Raw genomic sequence first — 21,857 nt, 5'->3', positions numbered from 1 at the left:
CCTTAGCATGGGTTCCCTCTCATTGCTCGATTTCGGGGAATGAGAAAGCGGACTCGCTAGCTAAGGTGGGCGCTTCAGAAGGCACACTTTTTGAAAGGCAAATTGCCTATAATGAATTTTTTCACATTCCTCGTCAGGACACACTCGTTAGTTGGCAGCGCATGTGGAGTGAAGATGAGTTCGGTCGTTGGTTACACACGATTATCCCTAAGGTCTCGACGAGTGCATGGTTCAAGGGATTGAATGTAGGTCGTGATTTCATTCGCGTGATATCTCGGCTTATGTCCAATCACTACAACCTAAACGCGCATCTCTATCGCATTGGGCTCGCAAACAATCTTTGTGATTGTGGCGATGGCTACCACGACATCGAGCATGCTGTCTGGTCGTGTATCCGGTGCCATGCTGCTCGCTCTCAGCTCTCTAGAGCACTGAGAGCACAAGGCAGACAATCGGATATCCCCGTCCGGGATATCTTAGGTAGCCGGGATCCTGATCTTCTGCTTCATCTATACCTGTTCCTCAGAAACGCCGATGTCAACGTTTAATGATGTTTCCTTCGTTGTGTCCCCGTTTCATATCCCTCCTATCCGATCGATAAACTTTTACTTAGTCGCGGCAATACATACACACACTCTTTACAGATGCACGGGCCGAAGGTTGTGCAGTCCACTGATGATTCAACAAGAGCCAAAGGTTGTACCGCTCATGACAACTCTACACGAACTGATGATTGCGCCGGCTAGTGACCATTCTATCCTGGATTCCTCGAGGCGAGAAAGACGCACCACGCTAGATGTGGGGTACAGACTAGGGGGGCGTTGCTGATTAATGGTCAGTTGCATCCCAATAGGAAGTAGCCCGTGTCGGGCACACGTATAGAGCATCGAAGACTGCAACATACCAATTATGAGAACACTTGTAATACTAACCTCGAGCCAACCGCGAGTAATCGGTTACATATTACTAACATAGTTGTAAGACAAAAATTGTCAAAATATTGGACTCCCGGCCCCGTCAGGCTAACGCCACATGTGCCTTAATAAAACATATATTTTGGAAAAAAAAAAAACAATTTCAACTTCCGAATAAAGACGATCGATTGTAGTATTCGCTACACCATATCATATCGTGTTCTACCGTTGATCAGCTAAGGTAATATTGGCTCTTACTCTTACTCTTATTCTTATACTCTTATTCTTATTCTTATACTCTTATTCTTATTCTTATACTCTTATTCTTATACTCTTACTCTTATTCTTATACTCTTATTCTTATACTCTTACTCTTATTCTTATACTCTTACTCTTACTCTTACTCTTATTCTTATACTAAAGTGACCAGATGGTTAGAGGTCTAACGCGGGACACGAAAAACAAAACGTTGTGTATATACGTTATGTGAACATAAACCATTGTTTAGTGAGTCTAAACTGATCAGTATTATTTCTTTCTGAGTATCGGCACTCAGTTGTGATTTTTCGGTGGTTTAGATTTTGTTTACGCCCGAAAATCACTCGCTCAATCAGAGCTTTTACGTCTGGCAAGCACGATTCAAATTCTACAATTTTCTGCAAATTACCGAATGGAATGCTCGAAAATTCTGTTGCGTTGAGAGGGAGAAACGACTGAAACACGTCTTTACGTAATGACTTTCAGAAATCTGAGTCCTGTTTATTCACGTTTCTTTGTTTTTAAGAGGCTTTAAACTTTGCAGTTCATTCGCCTCCATCCTGTTTATTATTCTCTCTTTGACATTTATACCCTTGTGGCGTTATACAATATCAAGGTATTTAAATATAGGTGTAAAATTTTCTGTTATTTAAAGGTGTGAACACTACAACCGTCCCCCTTTAAAAAGTTACATTTAATGTAACCTAACGAAGTTATATAATTCAAAATTCATTCATTAAAATTATAATTTAGCCTAACAAAATTATACAATTCAAAATATTTTTACATCGAATTCCAATAAAATGATTGATTGAAACTACTTTCACAATTCACTAAATCTCCATATTCGATACGACATCTTGTTCGCTTCGAACGCCGTGAACTTCTCCTCGGCATATTCGTGGTGGATATTTTTCATACATATAATTTTTGTCTTCAATGCGACGTCTAGTTCGTTTCGAACGCCGTAGGTAGATTCCCGGCAATTCCGCCGTGGAAGCTTTTCTCTTTCTATTATTCCTGACCTTCGCCAGTTCATCCTGCGGGAGTTCCCTCAGGATGTCTTCCTCTGAGCCGCATCCAGCTCCGTCCTCCTCTTCCACTGTTTCCAGAACGCCAGTATTTCTCTGATGAGTGTCCGGTTGCATCGTGACGTTCGGTCGTGCTTCCGGGTATTTTCCCTGAAAGAGCCTAAGTTGATTCCGGTGGGCCATTATTTCCACGTTTTCAATTGACACCTGGAATACATTTTCGGAATATCGTTTTAGAAAAATTGCCTTTAACCATCTGTTAGGTACATTATCATGGTGATTTTTGTACCAAATCGTATCTCCCGCCATCAGATCATTCAAGTCATTTAACTTCTTGTCGATTAACTGTGGAATTCTCTCCATATTTTCATCTTCTGGGGAATCTGGTACGAATAAATAATTTTTATATTTGTTTTTGGGATTTAGAAGATCAAGTATGGTTTTTGGTTTGTAAATAAAAACTTTTTCTGAGGGAAATTGCCCACTGCTTGTCACAATACTATTTCTATAATTCATTAAAAATAAACTAATCTGGTCCTCCAAATCTACATTCGCCATTTCAGGTTCCAATAAGAACTTCTTCAATACTTCTTTCGTTGTCCTAACCAGTCTTTCGGCTTGTCCATTACTTGAGGGATTGTAAGGTGGACTTTTCATCACCTTGATTCCTTGCCTTTCAATAAATTAAATGAATGAATGTGAATTAAAAGGAGGACCCCCGTCCGATACCAGAACATCTGGTAATCCATATCTCGCAAAATAAGCTACCAATTTCTTCACTACTTTTGCACAATCCGTGCCCTTTTTCATCCACTCTACCTCCAGCCACTTTGAGTAGGAATCAACAATCAATAGAAACGTTTGGTGGGAGAAATGGAAGAAATCAATATGAATTCGGCTGAAAGGTCTTGTAGTAGGTGTTCATTTAGACAAAAGTTTAGCTTTTGGTATTGCTACCATACTACCGCACACTTCGCACGTTGTAACATAATTCTCTATAGCCTTGTTTATCCCAAACCAGTATACTTGTTTTCTTGCTAGCTGTTTCATTTTTACTATTCCCGCATGATTGGCGTGCAAAAGCCTTAATATCCCGCTTTGCATTCGTCGTGAAATAACCACCCTGTCCTGATACAATACGCATTCATCAATTATCTCCAAATCATTCTGATTGGCAAAAACGTCCATAAAGCGTTTGTCCAACTTTTTCGGCCAACCATTATGCAAATATGTTATAATCCGTTGTAAATATACATCGTTCTTGGTTTCTTTTGCAATCATTACATAATTAATTGGGAAATTATTACTGAAGTTTATACTTTTTACCATTCTTTGGTCTAATTCAATTGGAACTAACTCCTCCAAAGGAAACCGCGAACAAAAATCCGCATTTCCCATTTTTGCTGAAGGTCTGTACTGGATTTCAAAATCATAAATGGAAAGTTCAAGTATGTATCTTTGGAGTCTAGTCACAAATATTGAGTTTCTACCTTCTTTCCCAAAAATTCCTATCAGTGGCTTGTGGTCTGTATAAACGATGAACCTTTGTCCATATAAATATTTATGAAACTTTTTGATTGTACAAACCAAAGCTAAAGCTTCCAAATGAAGAATTGGATATCTTTTCTGTGCGTCATTTAACGTAAAAGAAGTAAAACATATTGGCTTTTCTATGCCATCAATCACATGTGCAATCACACCACCCAGACCATAGCCAGAAGCATCTGTCACTACCACAATCTCTTTTCCAGGATCATAAAATTCTAGAATGTTGGCAGATATCAAAGATTGTTTACTATCTTGGAATGCATTTTCATAATTACTGTCCCAAACAAATTTAGTATTTTTCCTCAACAAATTGTATAAATAATACAATTTGGATGACATATTGGACACAAATCTGTTATAATAGTTAATCAAACCTAAGTATGATTTCAATTCATTCACATTTTTAGGCACTTTTCTTTTTGAATAGCCGAAATTTTATCTGGGCTAGGCAGTAGTCCTTTTTCCCCAATTATATGTCCCAAATATTTCAATTCTGAAACAAAAAATTTGCATTTTTCGAGATTTACTTTAATGCATGCCTTCGCAAGCCTTTCCAAAACTAAAACCAGTTTACTCCGACAATCTTTCAAGTCTTTACCTCCAATTAGAACATCATCAAGATAACAATAAACATTATCAATTCCGCTCAACACCTGATCCATTGCATTCTGAAATATTGATGCACTAGAAGAAGCACCTTGTGGTAACCGATTGTACATAAACAAACCTTTAATCGTATTAATAACCATAAATTTTCTAGACCGTTCAGTTAAAGCAAGCTGAGTATAAGCACCCTCATGATCTAAAGAACAAAATATTTTGCAGTTTGCCAATCTAGCAAATAAATCATTAGCCAACGGTAGAGGATATGTATTTGGTATCAACACCTTGTTTATCGTAACCTTACAGTCAATAACAAGTCTAATTTGGTTATCCTTTTTCATAACCACAATCACTGGTGATGCCCACTCACTGGTCTTTATTGGAGTTATAACGTTCTCTTTTTCCAGTTTATCCAAATACGCTAAAACTTTATCCCTTATTCTGAAAGGTACATCGTATGCCTTTTTGAAAATAGGAACATTGGTTTTCAATACTAATTCCGCCTCAAACCCCTTTATAGGCGTCGAAAATTTTTTCACAAAAACTTCTGCGAATTCTTTTTTTATTTTCTCAACAAAATTATCACTATTCAGTGTAATCAAGCTGTTTATTTCGTCATTTATCTTTAAATCATTGAAAAAGTATTGCCTCCATTGAGGGAAAAAAACATCCAACCAGTCTCTACCAAATAACGGGATAAATTTTAAGTCAGAATCTAGAATAAGAATTTTCAAGTTGTGTTTAATACCATTCAGTTGGACTGAAACATTTGTTTCTCCTTCAACTCTTAGCTTGGAGCCATTCACCACCTGTAATTTCTTATTGCATTTGCTTAAGGATTTATTAAAAATATTAAAATATTGGCTTTTGCCCATAAGTGTTATTGTTGATCCACAATCAAAATATTATTTATCAAAACATTTATTAAACATGGTTCACTAATGTTATTTAAAAACTCCACAGAAATGCACTGTAATTCACCTGGGTTTCATTCTTCGTAATCGTCATCGTCTTTGTCTGTAGTCGTCATTTTGTCCATTAATGTAGCCAGCTGTTTCTCCGCACTCGTCCCAGGTTTAGCTGTATCCACAAATTTCACTGCATCTCGCTTCAAATTTTTCAAGGAAAAACATTTCTTCTTGGTGTGACCTTTCACCCCACAATAATCACAAATTTTATCAGTATAACTACGTTTAAAATTATCATTATCAAAATTATTGTTTCTTTGTGTGTCACTGTAACAATTCCTATTATTGTTGTACCCATTCATTCGTTGTGAATATCGATTATGTTGTTGAAAATTATTCACATTATGTCTATTGTTGTTCCTTTGTGTATATGAATTTCTATTGTAATCATTGTACGACTGAAACCCCAGTCTCTGATGAATAGGTCTCTTCACATAATTTATTTGTTCTGCTGGAGGGTAATAACCTTGCTGACCATATTGGTCCCATTGTGACCCAACCGAAAAATTATTATTTGTATTGGTGTTAAGTGTACGTGCATTATTTTTGGCTATATTCCATGTTGTAATTAACTTGTCCAATTTTTCCAATGTCAAATTCTCCTCCTTTAGCAATAATTGCTTTAAATTTTCATCGCGGAGTCCCGCGAGAACCCTATCTTGAATAGCTACACTCTTGAATTCGCCGAAACCGCAGAATTCCGCCTGCAGTTTTACTGCCTGGACAAAATCCTCGGCCGACTCATCGAGCTGTTGAATTCGGTGGCTAAACCTAAAACGTTGAACCAAATCCGGTTCTGTTCTATCTATTTTCTGTTTAAGCTTAACGATTATTTCATCGTAGCTTGCCGCATCTAAAGCATTTTTTGATAAAGTAATTTCAACTGCGAGTACACATAGGGGCCACAAAGATTCATGAAATGGGACTTTTGTTTCACTGCTGACACGTCATTCGCAATAAACGTGTACGCCAAACGGTCTGCCCAGTCCCCGAACGACGTACCCTTTCGATACGGTTCGATACTAAAAGCCATTCCTTGACTCATCTCTAATTAAAATAAATTAAATTCACAACCGCTATCCGGCTCTTACCGACAAAATAATACCTGTTTTTGGAACCACCCTGGTTTCCTATCTGCTTCAGCTCTCCGTCCGTGAGAAGTTGGATTGTTGCAAGCCTTTGCCCGTCGATAAAATCACGGTCCGTCGGCCACGTGTGCTCCGCGTGCCAGATCCAGGAATCACCGAACCAAATGGCTGCTCCTTTGTGCTGGTTTTCTTTTCAACCGCTTTGTACGAGAACAAAAGGAAGCTTCAACCACCAGTTATCAGCAGCACTTTTCGGGGAAAAACACTGCAACCACTATTTTTTCTTTTTCAGGCTAATCCTTTCACTCGTTACACTCGGTTAAGTTCAACTAAATCAGCAAAAATAGGAAAAAAGCACTTGAACAAAAGTCCCTTTTTTTTTCTTCGCAAACAAAAGGTTCAAATTCCTCGTCGCCAATTGTTGCGTTGAGAGGGAGAAACGACTGAAACACGTCTTTACGTAATGACTTTCAGAAATCTGAGTCCTGTTTATTATTCTCTCTTTGACATTTATACCCTTGTGGCGTTATACAATATCAAGGTATTTAAATATAGGTGTAACATTTTCTGTTATTTAAAGGTGTGAACACTACAAATTCCAATTCATTCTTCATCGATTTTAGTGTTAACGTATGCATTCAAAAAAATGAACTAATTTCGGATGGCAATGAAAGATAATTTATAGGAACAAATTTTCTTTAAATCTTACGTTTATTAGGTTTACAACAAAATGATTCAAGGCTGTTGATTCGCTGCAGCAGCACTGTCAAGCAACTTGATGATTTTTCCATACTGCAAGCTCCACCCCACAGCGAAAGAATTGGACATCCTGAGGCACTTTGTGTCCGCCAGATATAGCCGATCTGGTAATTACAATATCATCTCTTTGCCGCTCCTTAAGCCGGGAGATCGAAGCAACCGGCCAAACGGTGGAGAAGACTTTGGGCAAAATGGACATTTTTATGCGGAAGCGTCAGACGAGACCGGCCGTATCTGAGCAGCAGGCAATCACCAAGAAGGAGTAGCTTGAGGTGCAGATGAAAAACTTCTTTTCGTACTTATAATGAAAGAAGAGACGTACTTGATGCTAGAATTCAACGAATGACAGGGGACCGGATACTTTACGTTCCCCAGGTAAGCGATCACGTCGAATATATCGTTCACATCAAGTTCTCGAAGAGGGTCCTTCTCTGACAGACGTGAAGGGAATGCCCAAGCCGCTCTTCTATCGAGTCATATGGTGAACGGGGAGAAGTGCTTGCCGGAGTTGAAAAAGTGATGTGGTCTTTATACCGAACCTGGGATCAGCCCATTATGCCAAAAGAACACTGGAGGATGGATCGGCTGGAGATAAACATTGTCGCGAAGACCACCAACCTTCCCAACATTCCCCAGCTGCGCCCAATAGAAAACTTTTGGGCGAATGGTCAAAATAGAGAGACAGACGACCACCAAAGTCACGAAAAGGTAAAATAACACGCCGATATTCATCTTTTCATCGGCCATGTTTCAGGTTCCGGCCAACTTCCGTAAGACCGCCCAGCGCTTCATTTACGATACTTCAACAAACAACTCTGCCTCTTCCTGTCGAGTAAAGTCTGCTTCATTCAATATTGGAACAAATTCTTTTGCTCATTGTGGCGCTCCTAGTGGACGGATTTGGAAACTTTTTTCATCCACGTGTCGGGAAATTCATTACCTTTCACCATGTATTTATGTCATAACACCAAACGATAGCATTTTGTAAACAACCGCCATGGAAGCCGAACGGAGAGATAAAATTGTGCACAGTTTTCTTGAAAATCCATTGTTGTCGGCATCTAAGCTTGCTAAACAGCTTAAAATGCCCAGAAATACCGTATGGCGTGTTATCAAGCAGTACAAGGAAACATTGACGACGGCTCGGAAGCCGCATTCGAAGCGTCGGAGTGGAACTGTCGACCGGAAACTGCGTGGGAAAGTCATCAAGGCCGTCAAGAGGAATCCCAATCTTTCAGACCGCCATTTGGCCAATAAGTTCCAGGCCGCTCACAGTACGGTGCGACGAATTCGTCTCCGGGAAGGAATAAGGTCATTCCGAGCCAGCAAACAGCCAAATCGGACGCTGAAGCAGAACAATGTGGCCAGAATCCGTGCTCGAAATCTGTACGACCAAGTGCTGACCAAGTTCGACGGATGTTTTCTGATGGACGATGAGACTTACGTGAAGGCGGACTTTGGGCAAATCCCAGGTCAAAAATTTTATTTGGCAACGGCTCGGGGGATGTACCTGCAAAATTTAAGTTCGTGTTTGCGGATAAATTCGCCCGCAAGTACATGATTTGGCAGGGGATATGCAGTTGTGGACAGAAAACCAAAGTCTTTCTCACTGACAAGACAATGACATCAGAAGTCTACAAAAAAGAGTGCCTACAGAAACGGATTCTGCCGTTTATTCGTGCCCACGATCGTCCAGTAATGTTTTGGCCGGACCTCGCAAGCTGCCATTACAGCAAAACGGTTATGGAATGGTACGCAACGAACGGGGTCAGCGTAATACCGAAGGACCTCAACCCCCCAAACTGCCCCCAGTTCCGGCCGATAGAGAAATACTGGGCAATCACGAAGCGGAGGCTTAAGGCAAAGGGAAAACTTGTTAGGAACATGACTCAAATGAAGAACTGGTGGAATCAAATCGCCAAAACGGTGGACGAAAAGGGTGTGCGCCGCCTAATGTGCCGTATTACGGGAAAAGTACGAGAATTTCTTCGAAACAGCAATGAATAATTTTTTATGAAAGAGTAAAGAAAATGCTACATTTGTATGAAAAACAAATTATGAATTCGTTAATAAATGACTGAACTACACGCAATTGTTTGTGTTCCAATATTAAATGAAGCAGACTTTATACACTAGTTCTTCCGGCTTATTTAAAACGTTAAGCCCTGACCGAGCTAGGGAACCAAAATTGAGCTTTTCGTCTGACTCACGTTGGTCCCTGCCGATCAATAGGGGACTTTTATAAAAATCATTTTCCAATTTTGTTGCTGTCGCTTCCAGTTGACACTTTCTAATCAAAAAGCCCAATGTCGGTGCGATGAAACCAGCACAACGTATTAATCTTTAGATGCATTAGAAGCGCTCTTGAACAGTCTGCCAAACAAAAGTTTTTTTTTAAGTTCATCCATTTGAGAAAATCAACATGATCAAATTGTGATATTGAAATATAATGATATCGCGGGACATTTTGTTGAAATGCGGGACTGTCCCGCGTAACGCGGGACGTCTGGTCAGTTTATCTTATACTCTTATTCTTATAATCTTATTCTTATACTCTTACTCTTACTCTTACTCTTATTCTTATACTCTTATTCTTATATTCTTATTCTTATACTCTCATTCTCATTCTCTTATTCTTATACTCTTACTCTTATTCTTACACTCTTACTCTTACTCTGTGAAATTCCAAATGAAATCAAACTAAAATTGCAGATTTTTAATTTTTTTTCCGTTTGGGTTGGAGGAAATATGAGTTTTCCACAGCATTTGGGAATTTTTTGACCCAAGTGTAACTTTTGAAAATATTTTTTTTTCATATAAATAGAAGTCATTTAGAAAATTTTAAAAATGAAACTAAGATGGTAAGTCTATTTCGTCAAACTTTGTGGGACATCGAATTTTTATCAATTTTCGAAACTGACGAATTTCATGCCAACTCGACTGGCCGTTGGCAGCACCATCTCAGATAGCAGTGAAACGTTGTGGGTGTAAAGACATGGGTGATTCAAGCAACTTGGCACACTTGAAATATTCGAAAAATAATTAGACCACTTTTTGGAAAAACACAAATTTTTTTTCTTGAATTTTTACAAAAATTTATAACTTAAAAACTATGATATCTACAAAATTTATGTCAAAGGATGAAATGTAGGAAATTGTTTAAATTTTCAAGAAAAAATACCAAAAATTTTTTGGAAAAAATGTTGTTGAAAAAAAAATTATTTTTTTTAATCCCCAAATATATATATATATATATGAATAGCCCTTAAAATTTCCAACAAGTCGTCCATATATCGGAAGATGGGCATTTTTACAGGGAAAAAGTTTTTCTAACAACTTTTTTAATGTTTTATTTGAAAGAAATATAGCAAGATAGCTATATAGTGTATTCGACAAAGTTTTAGATATTATTAAAATATGAGCTTTTGTCGGAGTCATCAACTTTCTATCTGTTATAGTTTTTGGAATATATGTAAGAATTAAACATTAATAGTATTTTTTCATAGAAAAAAGACGAGTGGGTAATGTCAGGGACATAACCGGAGAGACGTAGGACTACGCCAAGGGGTGTCCATTATTCGGATATCATGAAGCACAGACGAATGACCAACTTTTCATGTACAAAATTACAGAAAAAAATCAAAGGATAAAGTAAAACCTCAACACTGAGCAAACACTCAAACGTTTAGCTTCAAATACAAGAAAATCAAAATTTGTCGTGCAAATGTCGTGCGGTACAAATGTTGTTGGGGTTATTGTTCAGCCGGCAACGAACACACACTTGATGGCAAGCATATCGTAATAGGTATTTACCGTCTGGTATCGTGATATAATTGGGCTTTGCATTCCTCATGAATAACTGTGTTCTATTAGGCAAGTCCTTCATTTGATACCCATATTGATGGGGTTTAGAGAAAATGTAATGATGCCCATATTAATGGGGCTATGTGTGATGTAGAAAATATGTAATCCGCCATTTTGTAGCCGTCGCCATCTTGGATTTTCAAGATCATGAAATACGCGTGTGTTCCAAATTTCAGATCAACCGGTCAACAGGAAAGGGGTCAAATTTCAATTAATGTGGTACAGAGCCATAGAAACATGTTACATACAAAAAGTCACAGGAGGGTTGTGTCCGAGACACGACCGCATAGTTGACGTAGGATTCTGTTAGGCTATATGTTGATTTTGGAGATGTTTGAAGAATTACATAGTTAAACTCTTTGATAATGATTTGATGGCAATTGTGTTTGATTGTTGGATATTGTTAGTTCACTCCACCAGTGTTTACCGAGTAGTGATGACAGAAAGATGGTAAACAGTCGTTGGATGGTGCGTATCAGATAAAAGATACCGAAGTGGAACGAGATATGATGAAAACCGCCCTCTGTGATCCTAGACGAGATGCCTCCTATGTTATGTATGGATGAAATATGAAAAAAAGTCACTATTGGAATATAAAATAGTTACCAATACCGAACACAATTATAAATTTTTCTCATCAGTAAAAACATGTTACTTCAATATAGAGAAAACATATTTGAAATGGGAAAGGTAATTTTCTTTTATAACTTTCACTTTCTGACCTTTTAGAGATGCAGTTAAATTATTTACTAAAGAACAAACATATCCTCTATTATCTAATTATTTAGTTTATTATTTTTCTCCTACTTTTTCTTTATTTTTATCTTTATTAATTTGGTTATGTATTCCTTATTTAATTAAATTATATTCTTTTAATTTAGGGGTATTATTTTTTTTTGTATTACTAGATTAAGAGTTTATACTGTTATAATTGCTGGGTGATCTTCTAATTCTAATTATGCTTTATTAGGGGGGTTACGGGCAGTTGCTCAAACTATTTCTTATGAAGTAAGTTTAGCTTTAATTTTATTGAGATTTATTTTTTCAGTGGGGGGATATAATTTTTTGAATTTTTATTTGTTCCAAAAATATATTTGATTTATTGTTTTTCAACTCAATGCGAATTTTAATTGGACTAACCTAACACCTAATACTATATGTGAAAAAATTACTTTTTCTAATATTTCTTCACTTTCCAATTTTTCGCCGTATAAACTTTCCTTGGGTGAAAATGAACACACCAAAACAGACGGCTGAAAGCGAACGACCCGCTCTCGAGCGGGAACACACCTTAATTTTTATTTATGAAAACTGAAATAAATTGTTTCATATATCAAGTCATTTTTAACACAACTGCTTCCATATACAATTTTACACTTACACTTGTGCTAAATTTTTCATAATACACGATCGGTCATTCATATGAATTTCCACGAAGCAACCAACATTAATGTTCCAAATATAAATTTTATTTGCTAGAATTAATCGTATCACTCACCTTACTTGCAATATAAAAATGGCACCTTGGTTTTGATGTCTCTGTTAGGGAATACATTTAGGAAGGAACAAAAACTCCTCCTACTTTCATGTATTTGCAATGTCGATTTCCCCCAGACAGCTTGATTTTGATGTCTCTGTTAGGGAACACATGTCGGAAAGAACAAAAGCCCCCCCCCCTACTTTCATGTATTTGCAATGCCAATTCCCCCAGGCAGTTGGTTTTGATGTCTCTGTTAGGGACCCACCGCATATGTAGTCAATTTCGACCAATCAGTAGTGGGTATTTCCGTTAGGATAAGGGTTGAGATTTTTCAATTGTTCGATAGTTAGTTACATGACATATATTATTTTCTTCAATATAAAAAATTGTTATGGAGTACCGAAATCGATTGACGCAAAAATTTCATCATTCCATCATTAAATGACTGAGCAATAAGCGTTTGAAATTAGACAATTTTCACGATGTGCTCGATTTTCGATTTTCAATTTGTACCCCGATATGTTCCCGAAAGACGTAATCCTACGTCAACATACAAATATGTCACAGCTAAATAAAAAAAAACTCCAGCATTCTATCAAACCGAGCGCGATTAGCCACTCATTCACCCGGCGCGACGCTTCCACCGTTTTTTAACACACTTCGATAGGCTCTACTGCTCCATATCCCATTGAAACTCCTGTCTCTCACTCTTGCGGTATCGCACCGCATACATCCCCGGCAAAGGCAGCGATATCTCTTATGCTGAAAATAAATTTCAAGATAGCGTCTTTCCTGCTTGGCGTCCGATGATAGAATGTGGCCAAGCCCCACCATCGCTTACTGTAAGAAATCGAAAGAATTTAGCAATTTAATTTCAATATCGTAAACGATCGAAAGAAGGACAGAAGAAAAACACTATACGATAAGAGCGAACCGTGTGTAAGATCCTAAAATAACAATCCTATCGGGAGCGGGTGCAATAAAACCTGGTGCAATAAAACCTAGTAGAAAGGAAAGGAACCGAAAACAATCGCACACATTTCTTATCGCGTTAGGCTCCGTTGCTCTTAGAATGCAGTTATGGATATCGTATGTTTTGAAATACAGATAGCGATAGGTAAAGGACTTGTATGAAAAGAAGCAAGGACGTTTATAGTCTTCTCTTTCTTTCGCACGTTAGACTTAAATTTAGGGTAGATTTAGGATAAACTAAAATTGTATAAAAACCCAAGGTTCTCTGAATAAAGTAAGTAGTCTTTGGAATCGTGTCTTACGATTAAGTAGTCCGAAACCACCTCCATTGAATCGACTGACGAGAGTTCTTCAGATTCAAGTCTTCCAACGTTCGCAGCAATAGTTGTATAATTTGCGCTCGGAGTTCGTGAAGATCTTGTACTCGTTGATCCTCCCGCTTAGTTGATGTTCGATATTTTGATCAGCTCCCGTTCGTTGCTCGTTCCGTACGGAATTAGTGCGAAGGCAGTCAGTTCAATTTATTGAAAGGAATAAGTCTGATTAGCTTCCGTTCGTGGCTCGTTCCGTAGGGAATTAGTGCGAAGGCAGACAATTCAGTTTATTCCAGGAATAGGTTATTTCTCGTGACGCTTTTCTTCTACTTCAACTTTGTAAATTGCCAATCCAGACTCAGAAAGGTTGATTCCTTCGCTCAACCGAGTTTGCGTATTGGGCAACTTTTACATTTGGTGGCTCCAGAGAGGAGGAGCCTTTCATTACCAACGAACTCATAAGTGCGTGCTCATCGCCATAAGAATGAGCAAAGGGCCAGTTGGATTGAGAACCCAACAGGATTAAAAGCTTAATAGAAGCTTATGCGCGTGCTCAACGCCATAAGAGTGAGCAAGTTGGATAAACAAATCCAACAGGACTAAAAGTTTAAAAGGCCTTGTGAAAGTGCAAATCACCTTGAAGTGAATAAGTTGGATAAAGAATTCCAACAGGACTAAAAGTTTAAAAAGCTTTCTGAAAGTGTGCTAACCTGAAAGCGAGAAAATAAATCTCTCAAGCTTAAGAAAGCTTAAAAAGGCTCAACGCCTTGAAAAGTGAGCAAAGTGTAATTACAAACAACTGGAAACGGATCCTGAGAATTATACATTATTTCAACGGCTGAGTATCTTGAAAGCAACACCATGATACGTTTCGTGGAAAATCAAAACGGAAATTGCCGTTTGTGCTCGGAACCAGACCATAAACAGGATATGGTTGAATGCGACGATTGTGACCGATGGTTCCACATCGGTTGTGTTAACTTAACGGTCGCGCCGACAGCGGAAGAAAAATGGATCTGCCCGAAATGCGTGCAGATCCAACAAAGATTAGCATCATTGGAAATATCTGCTCGGAAGAAAGATGAGCAGATAAAACAACAACTGGATGCAATGGACAAATTAATGGCGACTATGAAAGGCCAATGCTCAACGTCATCCTCGGGCCAAGTAACAAATCAGCCCACGGATCGATCATTTACCCAAACAGTGAGTATGTCTAGTGACTGGACTATATATTTAAAGAGGCAATCATTGACGACCCTACCCAGATTTTCTGGCGCATCAAAGGATTGGCCAAAATTTAAGAAAACATTCCATGATACAACGGCAGAGGGAGGTTTCTCAAATTTAGAGAACCTCAACCGCCTGGAACAAGTTCTGAAAGGGGACGCGTATAAAACCGTCCAACAATTGATGATTAACTCAGAGAATGTTCCGAAAATAATCGAAAAGCTGGAAGAATGCTTTGGAAGGAAGGATCTTGTATATAAAGAACTTCTGAACGACCTGAGACGTATCAAAAAGGACAGCCGAACCGTAGTTCCGGATATATCAGACGCACTAGATAACATGGTGGTGAATATGGAGGCGCTGGGCCAAAAGGAATATCTACGTGATCATCGTTTAATAGAGGAAATCATAGAGAAGCTGCCATACACGATACAAGTGAAATGGGTTGAAGTGATCCAAAGCAACACTTCGATCCCAACACTCAACGATTTGAATAAGTGGTTATTGCCACATTCAAGAATAGCCCGTATGATGCAAAAGTCTAATAACAGTGTGTCGACTACGGAAAGGAAACCTCGAGTTAATGTTCATCAAACTATGAAATGTGCACTTTGTTCAGCCAGTCATAGGCTATTCCAATGTAAGAATTTCAAACAAATGAAAACATTGGAACGTAGAGAGTTTTTGGCTAAAAAAGGAATTTGTTTCAAGTGCCTAAACTCCAATGACCACATTATGAGAAATTGTAGCATGAAAGGAATATGTGGAATCGATGGGTGCAACAAGGAGCACAATCGCTTACTTCATCAAAGATCGGAGTATAAAAGAAATCAGGATACGGCTGCTGACGTACGACGAGGTCCCGAAGAAACCACGAATATTCATCGACAACGCAAGGAACACCTTTACTATCAAATAGTTCCTATAACAGTCCAAAACGGCGAAAGAATGATAGACACCTACGCCTTCCTGGACACAGGATCATCAGTAACACTATTGGACGAGAGAATGGCTAACATGTTAGAGTTGGAAGGAAAAGTTGACCCGCTTACATTAAAATGGACACAGGATTGTTTAAAATCCTGCTCAAGCAAGAGGGTAAAATTCTGGATAAAGGGCATAGGAAAACCAGTGATGGCCCGGACTATGCATGATCTAAATCTTCCTATCCAAACAGTTGACATGGAACAAATTGCCAAGAATTATCCCTACTTGAAGGACATTCCGCTTCAAGATTATAAGGAAGCTCAGCCTACATTGTTAATTGGATTGGACAACAGCGAATTACTGAGTGCCATCAAAACGGTAAAAGGAAATGGTCCTATGGCAGTAAAAACGCGACTCGGATGGGTGATATACGGAAAGGAGTATAACATAAACCGTCAAGATTATACAATGGTCATCCAGGAAGAACAGGAGATGAGCAAAATGATGCAGCGATACTTCTCAATCGACGATTTTGGAGTGAAATTAGTGGAAAAACTGCCAAGATCACCAGAGGAAGAAAGAGCACAACAGATTCTCGACAACACCATCAAGCTAAAAGACAACCGTTACGAGGTCGGTCTGCTATGGAAAACCAAAGATGTACAATTTCCGGACAGCTATCATACAGCCTTACGGAGATTGGTGATTATGGAGAATAAATTGAAACAAGATGAAAAATTGAAGGATTGGGCTATCAATACCTTCGCTGATTATGTGAAAAAGGGATATGCTAGAAAACTAGCACATTCAGAGCTAATTAACGCGGTTCCGAGAACATACTATCTCCCGCATTTTATAGTTCACAACCAGAATAAAATACCTCCAAAACCAAGATTGGTATTTGATGCAGCTTCAAAAATAAATGGCGTATCGTTTAACTCTAATCTTTTGTCTGGACCTGATGCTACTACATCACTCGTTGGAGTATTGCTGCGATTCAGAGAGGGACGTATTGCAGTTTGTGGAGATATTCAAGAGATGTTCCACCAAGTCAAAATAAAACCGGAGGATCAGCATGCTCAACGATTTTTATGGCGAGATTGTGAAAACAATCGAGAACCTGATGTATACATTATGGAGGTAATGATTTTTGGATCGACATGTTCACCATCATGCGCGCAAGCAGTGAAAAATAAAAACGCTGCAGCATTTATGGAATCGAAACCGAAAGCAGCCCTGGCAATTGAAAAACAACACTATGTGGATGACTATCTGGATAGTTTTACAAACATTCGAGAGGCAACCGCTATTACCAAAGACGTCATCGATATACACCAACATGGCGGATTCTTCATTCGAAACTTTATATCGAACAGTAAGGAATTACTGAGCAATTTATCCAGCGATCGGATCCAATCTACCGACATTAAGGTAATAGAGGATAAGGATTCATGTGCTGAAAAAGTTCTTGGTGTCTATTGGAACACGAAACTGGATTTGATCGGGTATCGATTATCGTTGAAGAAGCTGAGCAATGAAGTAAGACAAACGCTACGATTACCCACGAAAAGAGAGGTGTTAGCATTTGTTATGAGTTTGTATGATCCATTAGGATTGATATCAAATTATACGATAATGGGAAAGATTTTGCTTCAAGAGCTGCACAAAGACGAGTTAGACTGGGATGATGAAGTACCCAAACATTTGAGCAAACAGTGGCAAAATTGGCTTGCGAAAATTCAATAAGCCTCTAACGTAAAAATACCCAGGTGTATAATACCGGATGGAGCAGGAAAATTGGAGCTACATACATTCGTAGATGCATCTGAACGAGCATACGCTGCAGTTATATACTTACGTTGTATTGCAAACGGCTCGGTTTATATACGATTATTGGCAGCAAAGGCAAAAGTCGGACCTATTCATCAGTTGTCTATTCCAAAAATGGAACTACAAGCAGCCTTACTAGGAACCAGATTGACAAATACCATTCAGAACGAGCAACGAATTAAAATAGATAGTATTACCTACTGGACAGACTCGGAAAATGTTTTGTCATGGTTACAACCGAAGAATAGAAGATATAAAATATTCGTCACTCATCGAGTTGCTGAGGTTTTAGATACAACCAATATACAGCAATGGCGTTATATACCGTCTGAATTAAATCCCGCCGACGAAGCTACAAAAGATTTCAAAGGGCAATCTATATGGACAAAAGGACCTCAATTCCTTAAGAAGCCAGTGATCGAATATCCTAACAGGAAGATTAAGGAGTCAACGGAAGAGTTGAGACAAGTAGTGGGATTGCACCAAACAAGTTCTATATTCATCGGAATCAAACGATACTCCAGTTGGAATGTGTTGATACACCATGTATGTGTTGTGAAAAAATATGTTGATTGGCTGCAATACAAGAAAAACCAACGATTGAATATACAATCTAATTTTAATCGCAATATAACATATGAGGATCGAAAAATTGCAGAAAGAGTTGTGTTTCGTAAAATACAAATGACACATTTCGCTAAGGAAATTCATGACATTGAATTAAACGGTTATGTTGATATTAGAAATAAACAGTTATCAGCGGTTACTCCAATACTAGATGAATATAACGTAATGAGAGTTGGAGGTCGTCTCGAAAATGCAACTAAATTGCAAATGAATACAATACATCCTGTGATTTTACCTGCTGAAGACCATGGAACACGTTTGATCGTTGCTGAATATCATCAAAAATACTTTCATCGTTCGGATAACGTAGTACTTGGAGCATTACAATTACGGTATTATATACCACACATGCGTACAGTTCTCAACAAAATAAAAACGGACTGCTCTAAATGCATTATAATGAAAGCTAAACCTTTGCCACCTCAAATGGCACCATTACCGGCAGCTAGAGTAGATTTGTATGCTCATCCATTCACGAATACTGGAGTGGACTACTTCGGTCCTTTTGAAGTATTGGTAAGACGATCAATAGAGAAAAGATGGGGCGTGCTCTTTACATGCATGACTACGAGAGCCGTGCATATTGAAATGGCTGAGAAGTTAGATACAGATCACTTCCTAATGTGTTTTAAAAACTTTCAAAACCGCCGTGGAAAGATCAAACATGTATACAGCGATAATGGCACAAATTTTGTTGGAGCTGAAAAACAACTAAACAAACTAATCCACGAAATCGACGAAAGGATGTCGAAATCTGAAGCTGTAAAACTGAAGATAGAATGGACCTTTAACCCACCAGCATCACCGCACTTTGGAGGAGTTTGGGAGCGACTCATCAGAACTATTAAAGACAATTTATATTATATGATAGGTTGTAGTCGGACACCTTATCCTGAAACGTTACGAGCAGCTCTAATACAAGTAGAGTTTATCTTAAACTGTCGCCCACTAACACACATACCGTGCAATAATGATGTGGAAGAGGCTCTAACACCGTTCCATTTCCTAATTGGACGGGCAGGTGAATACGTTCCACCTCAAAATTTGGACAGCAACAACCTCACTCGAGTTCAATGGGAACTAGTGAACCACTACAGTCAACAGTTTTGGGATCGATTCAAGAAACAATATATACCAACATTAATATCGCGACAAAAATGGACGCATAAAGTTCAGCCCATTGAAATAGACGACATAGTATTGATAACAGACAGTACTATACGTTGGGGCCTATGGTTGAGAGGACGAGTAACTGGAGTTATAAAAGGAAAAGACGGCCAAGTACGTACAGCGTTCGTTAAAACACCCAAAGGGACCTTTAAACGAGCAGCACATAAGCTAGCAGTATTGAATATACGCAAGGATGCCGCTCTGAAAGACATAACGTCTAAAGAAGTAAACAAAATGAACACCTCATTTACCGCACTCCATCAAGTTATTGAAAGAAACAGCAGTGTGAATTGTGAGAAATTTGAGCCGAAGAAAAAGAAACGACGAATCAATCCTTGTACTACAACTGTATTAACAGCGGAAACTTCAAAAGTTTTGGTACAATCGGATTACTCTCAAAAAGGCGAATCTAGAAGGAAAATAAGATGGAAATCAGATACAGTTAACCGGTTAACGCTCATGCAACTGTTGATTGCTGCAATGTTATTCGTGGGATGCAGTGTACTAGGCTCAACATCTCATGGATTGATCGCATACGACTGTGCCAATGCAGATGTAAATATGACTTCATATTCTTTGTTGGATGTGGCATCTTGCTTACCGCCAACAACTAACCTGACAACAACGGAACTTCGGATACAAATGTTACAAAGAAATTCGAAAATTCAAACAAAGGTATTTCAATGTAAAGTCATCATCAAGAGGTCGATTCGACACTGTGGTATGCACTCCCACACTTCTGATTATCAACACGGCTTTGCCTACATCGTGAAGGAGTTTTCATCCGAGGAATGTCGAAAAGCTCACTATAGTGGAGCAGTTACACTAGCCGATAACACTGTTATTCAGGAATTGAATCTCAACAGCACAAATAGAGGTCAAGTATTGGTGGTAGGATCAATAACTGGCAGTTCCTGCAGTGGAGGAGTGTACAAAACGCCGTTATACACGTGGACAAACGCCTTAGTATATTATGAATATACGATTACACTTCAAGATTATGTCGCCTCTGTAGACATTGAAAGTAGCCAGATAATGTTGAAAGGAGGTTTAACGTGTACATACACACATGGACGTTGTTTGGACGCTGAAGAAGGCTATCTAACTTGGGACATCGACATGAACCGTAGATGTGAAGAAAGCGAGTTTGAAGTTATTTTTGAAGGAGTTGTCAACAAAACAACGAATAACCAAATGAAAACCATTGGAGAGGTTGTAGTGTACAGCACAATATCGGAACGACATTTATTTTCGATAAAAACTACAGCAAGGACATATATATGTGGACACGTTGGGTGTAAAACAGACCATCCCAGAATATTAGTTTTGGAGTTATCCAACATGAGATCGCCATTTGTTAGAAAACCTACGTCAGGTTCAAATAATGATCTATTTACTTACTTCAATTCGAAAATAACATTCGTCGAAAACTACATTGGTCAGAAATTAGACGACGTATACAATTCGGTTATGACAGAGATGTGCAAACTAGATAAGGCTCTACTGGAAACTAAATTGACATTAGCAAGAATCAATCCAACGGAGTTTGTATCGAGCATAATGAAGAGGTCAGGATATACAGCAGTTGTTGCTGGGGAAGTGCTTCATGTTATTGAATGCAAACCAGTATTTGTTACGCCAAGATCCGAAGCGCGATGCTTCCAAGAAATTCCAGTTGAATTTAACAACAGGTCGATGTTTTTGGCACCTGTGACAAGAATACTCCAGAACCGCGGGATTGAAATAGATTGCACACCTTTAATACCAGCAAAATTCATGTTCGGAGGAAAATGGTATACAACTGATGGACGATTACGTGAAACAACTCCACCAGAGAAATTAGTGTCGGACATAGTTACAACATGGTCCTACACACCTCTTCCAAATCTAATGCAAAGTGGTGTCTATGATGCAGACAATCTTAAAAAGATGAGGGATATGATTTATGAACAAGGAGATCGTAGAGTGGCAACGAATGTAATACACAAGGTGCTGATTGGACAACGACCCAATGATCAAGGATTCAACTTCGGAGCCTTAGTATCTGGAGATGTAATCGACGATGCAATAACAAGGTATTGGATGCGGCTTATGTCTTGGTCTACATGGCTCGGAAACATCACATCAACGGCGATTGGTCTATATATGATGGGCAGGATGATAAAGTTTATCGTCGATACAATCATGCACGGCAGAATTCTATACGACATATATGGATTCGGCTGGCAATTGATGGCATCTTGCTGGGATTCACTCACAACGTTTCTTTCTCAC

At 38.6% G+C, this 21,857-nt stretch overlaps 1 protein-coding gene across 1 annotated transcript; it reads left to right on the top strand.

Annotated features, from left to right (window-relative positions):
* Positions 1-14,660: 14,660 nt before the first annotated feature.
* LOC129764777 (uncharacterized) lies at positions 14,661-17,702 on the top strand. Its single transcript, XM_055764255.1, has one exon. It carries the CDS (start codon positions 14,661-14,663, stop codon positions 17,700-17,702), a length of 3,042 nt encoding a protein of 1,013 aa, XP_055620230.1.
* Positions 17,703-21,857: the final 4,155 nt, after the last annotated feature.

This window comes from Toxorhynchites rutilus, chromosome 1, assembly GCF_029784135.1.
Source record: "Toxorhynchites rutilus septentrionalis strain SRP chromosome 1, ASM2978413v1, whole genome shotgun sequence".
Lineage (NCBI taxonomy): Eukaryota > Metazoa > Arthropoda > Insecta > Diptera > Culicidae > Toxorhynchites > Toxorhynchites rutilus.
The sequence above is the reverse complement of the archived record's forward strand: the minus strand, read 5'-3'. Positions and strand labels throughout refer to the sequence as shown.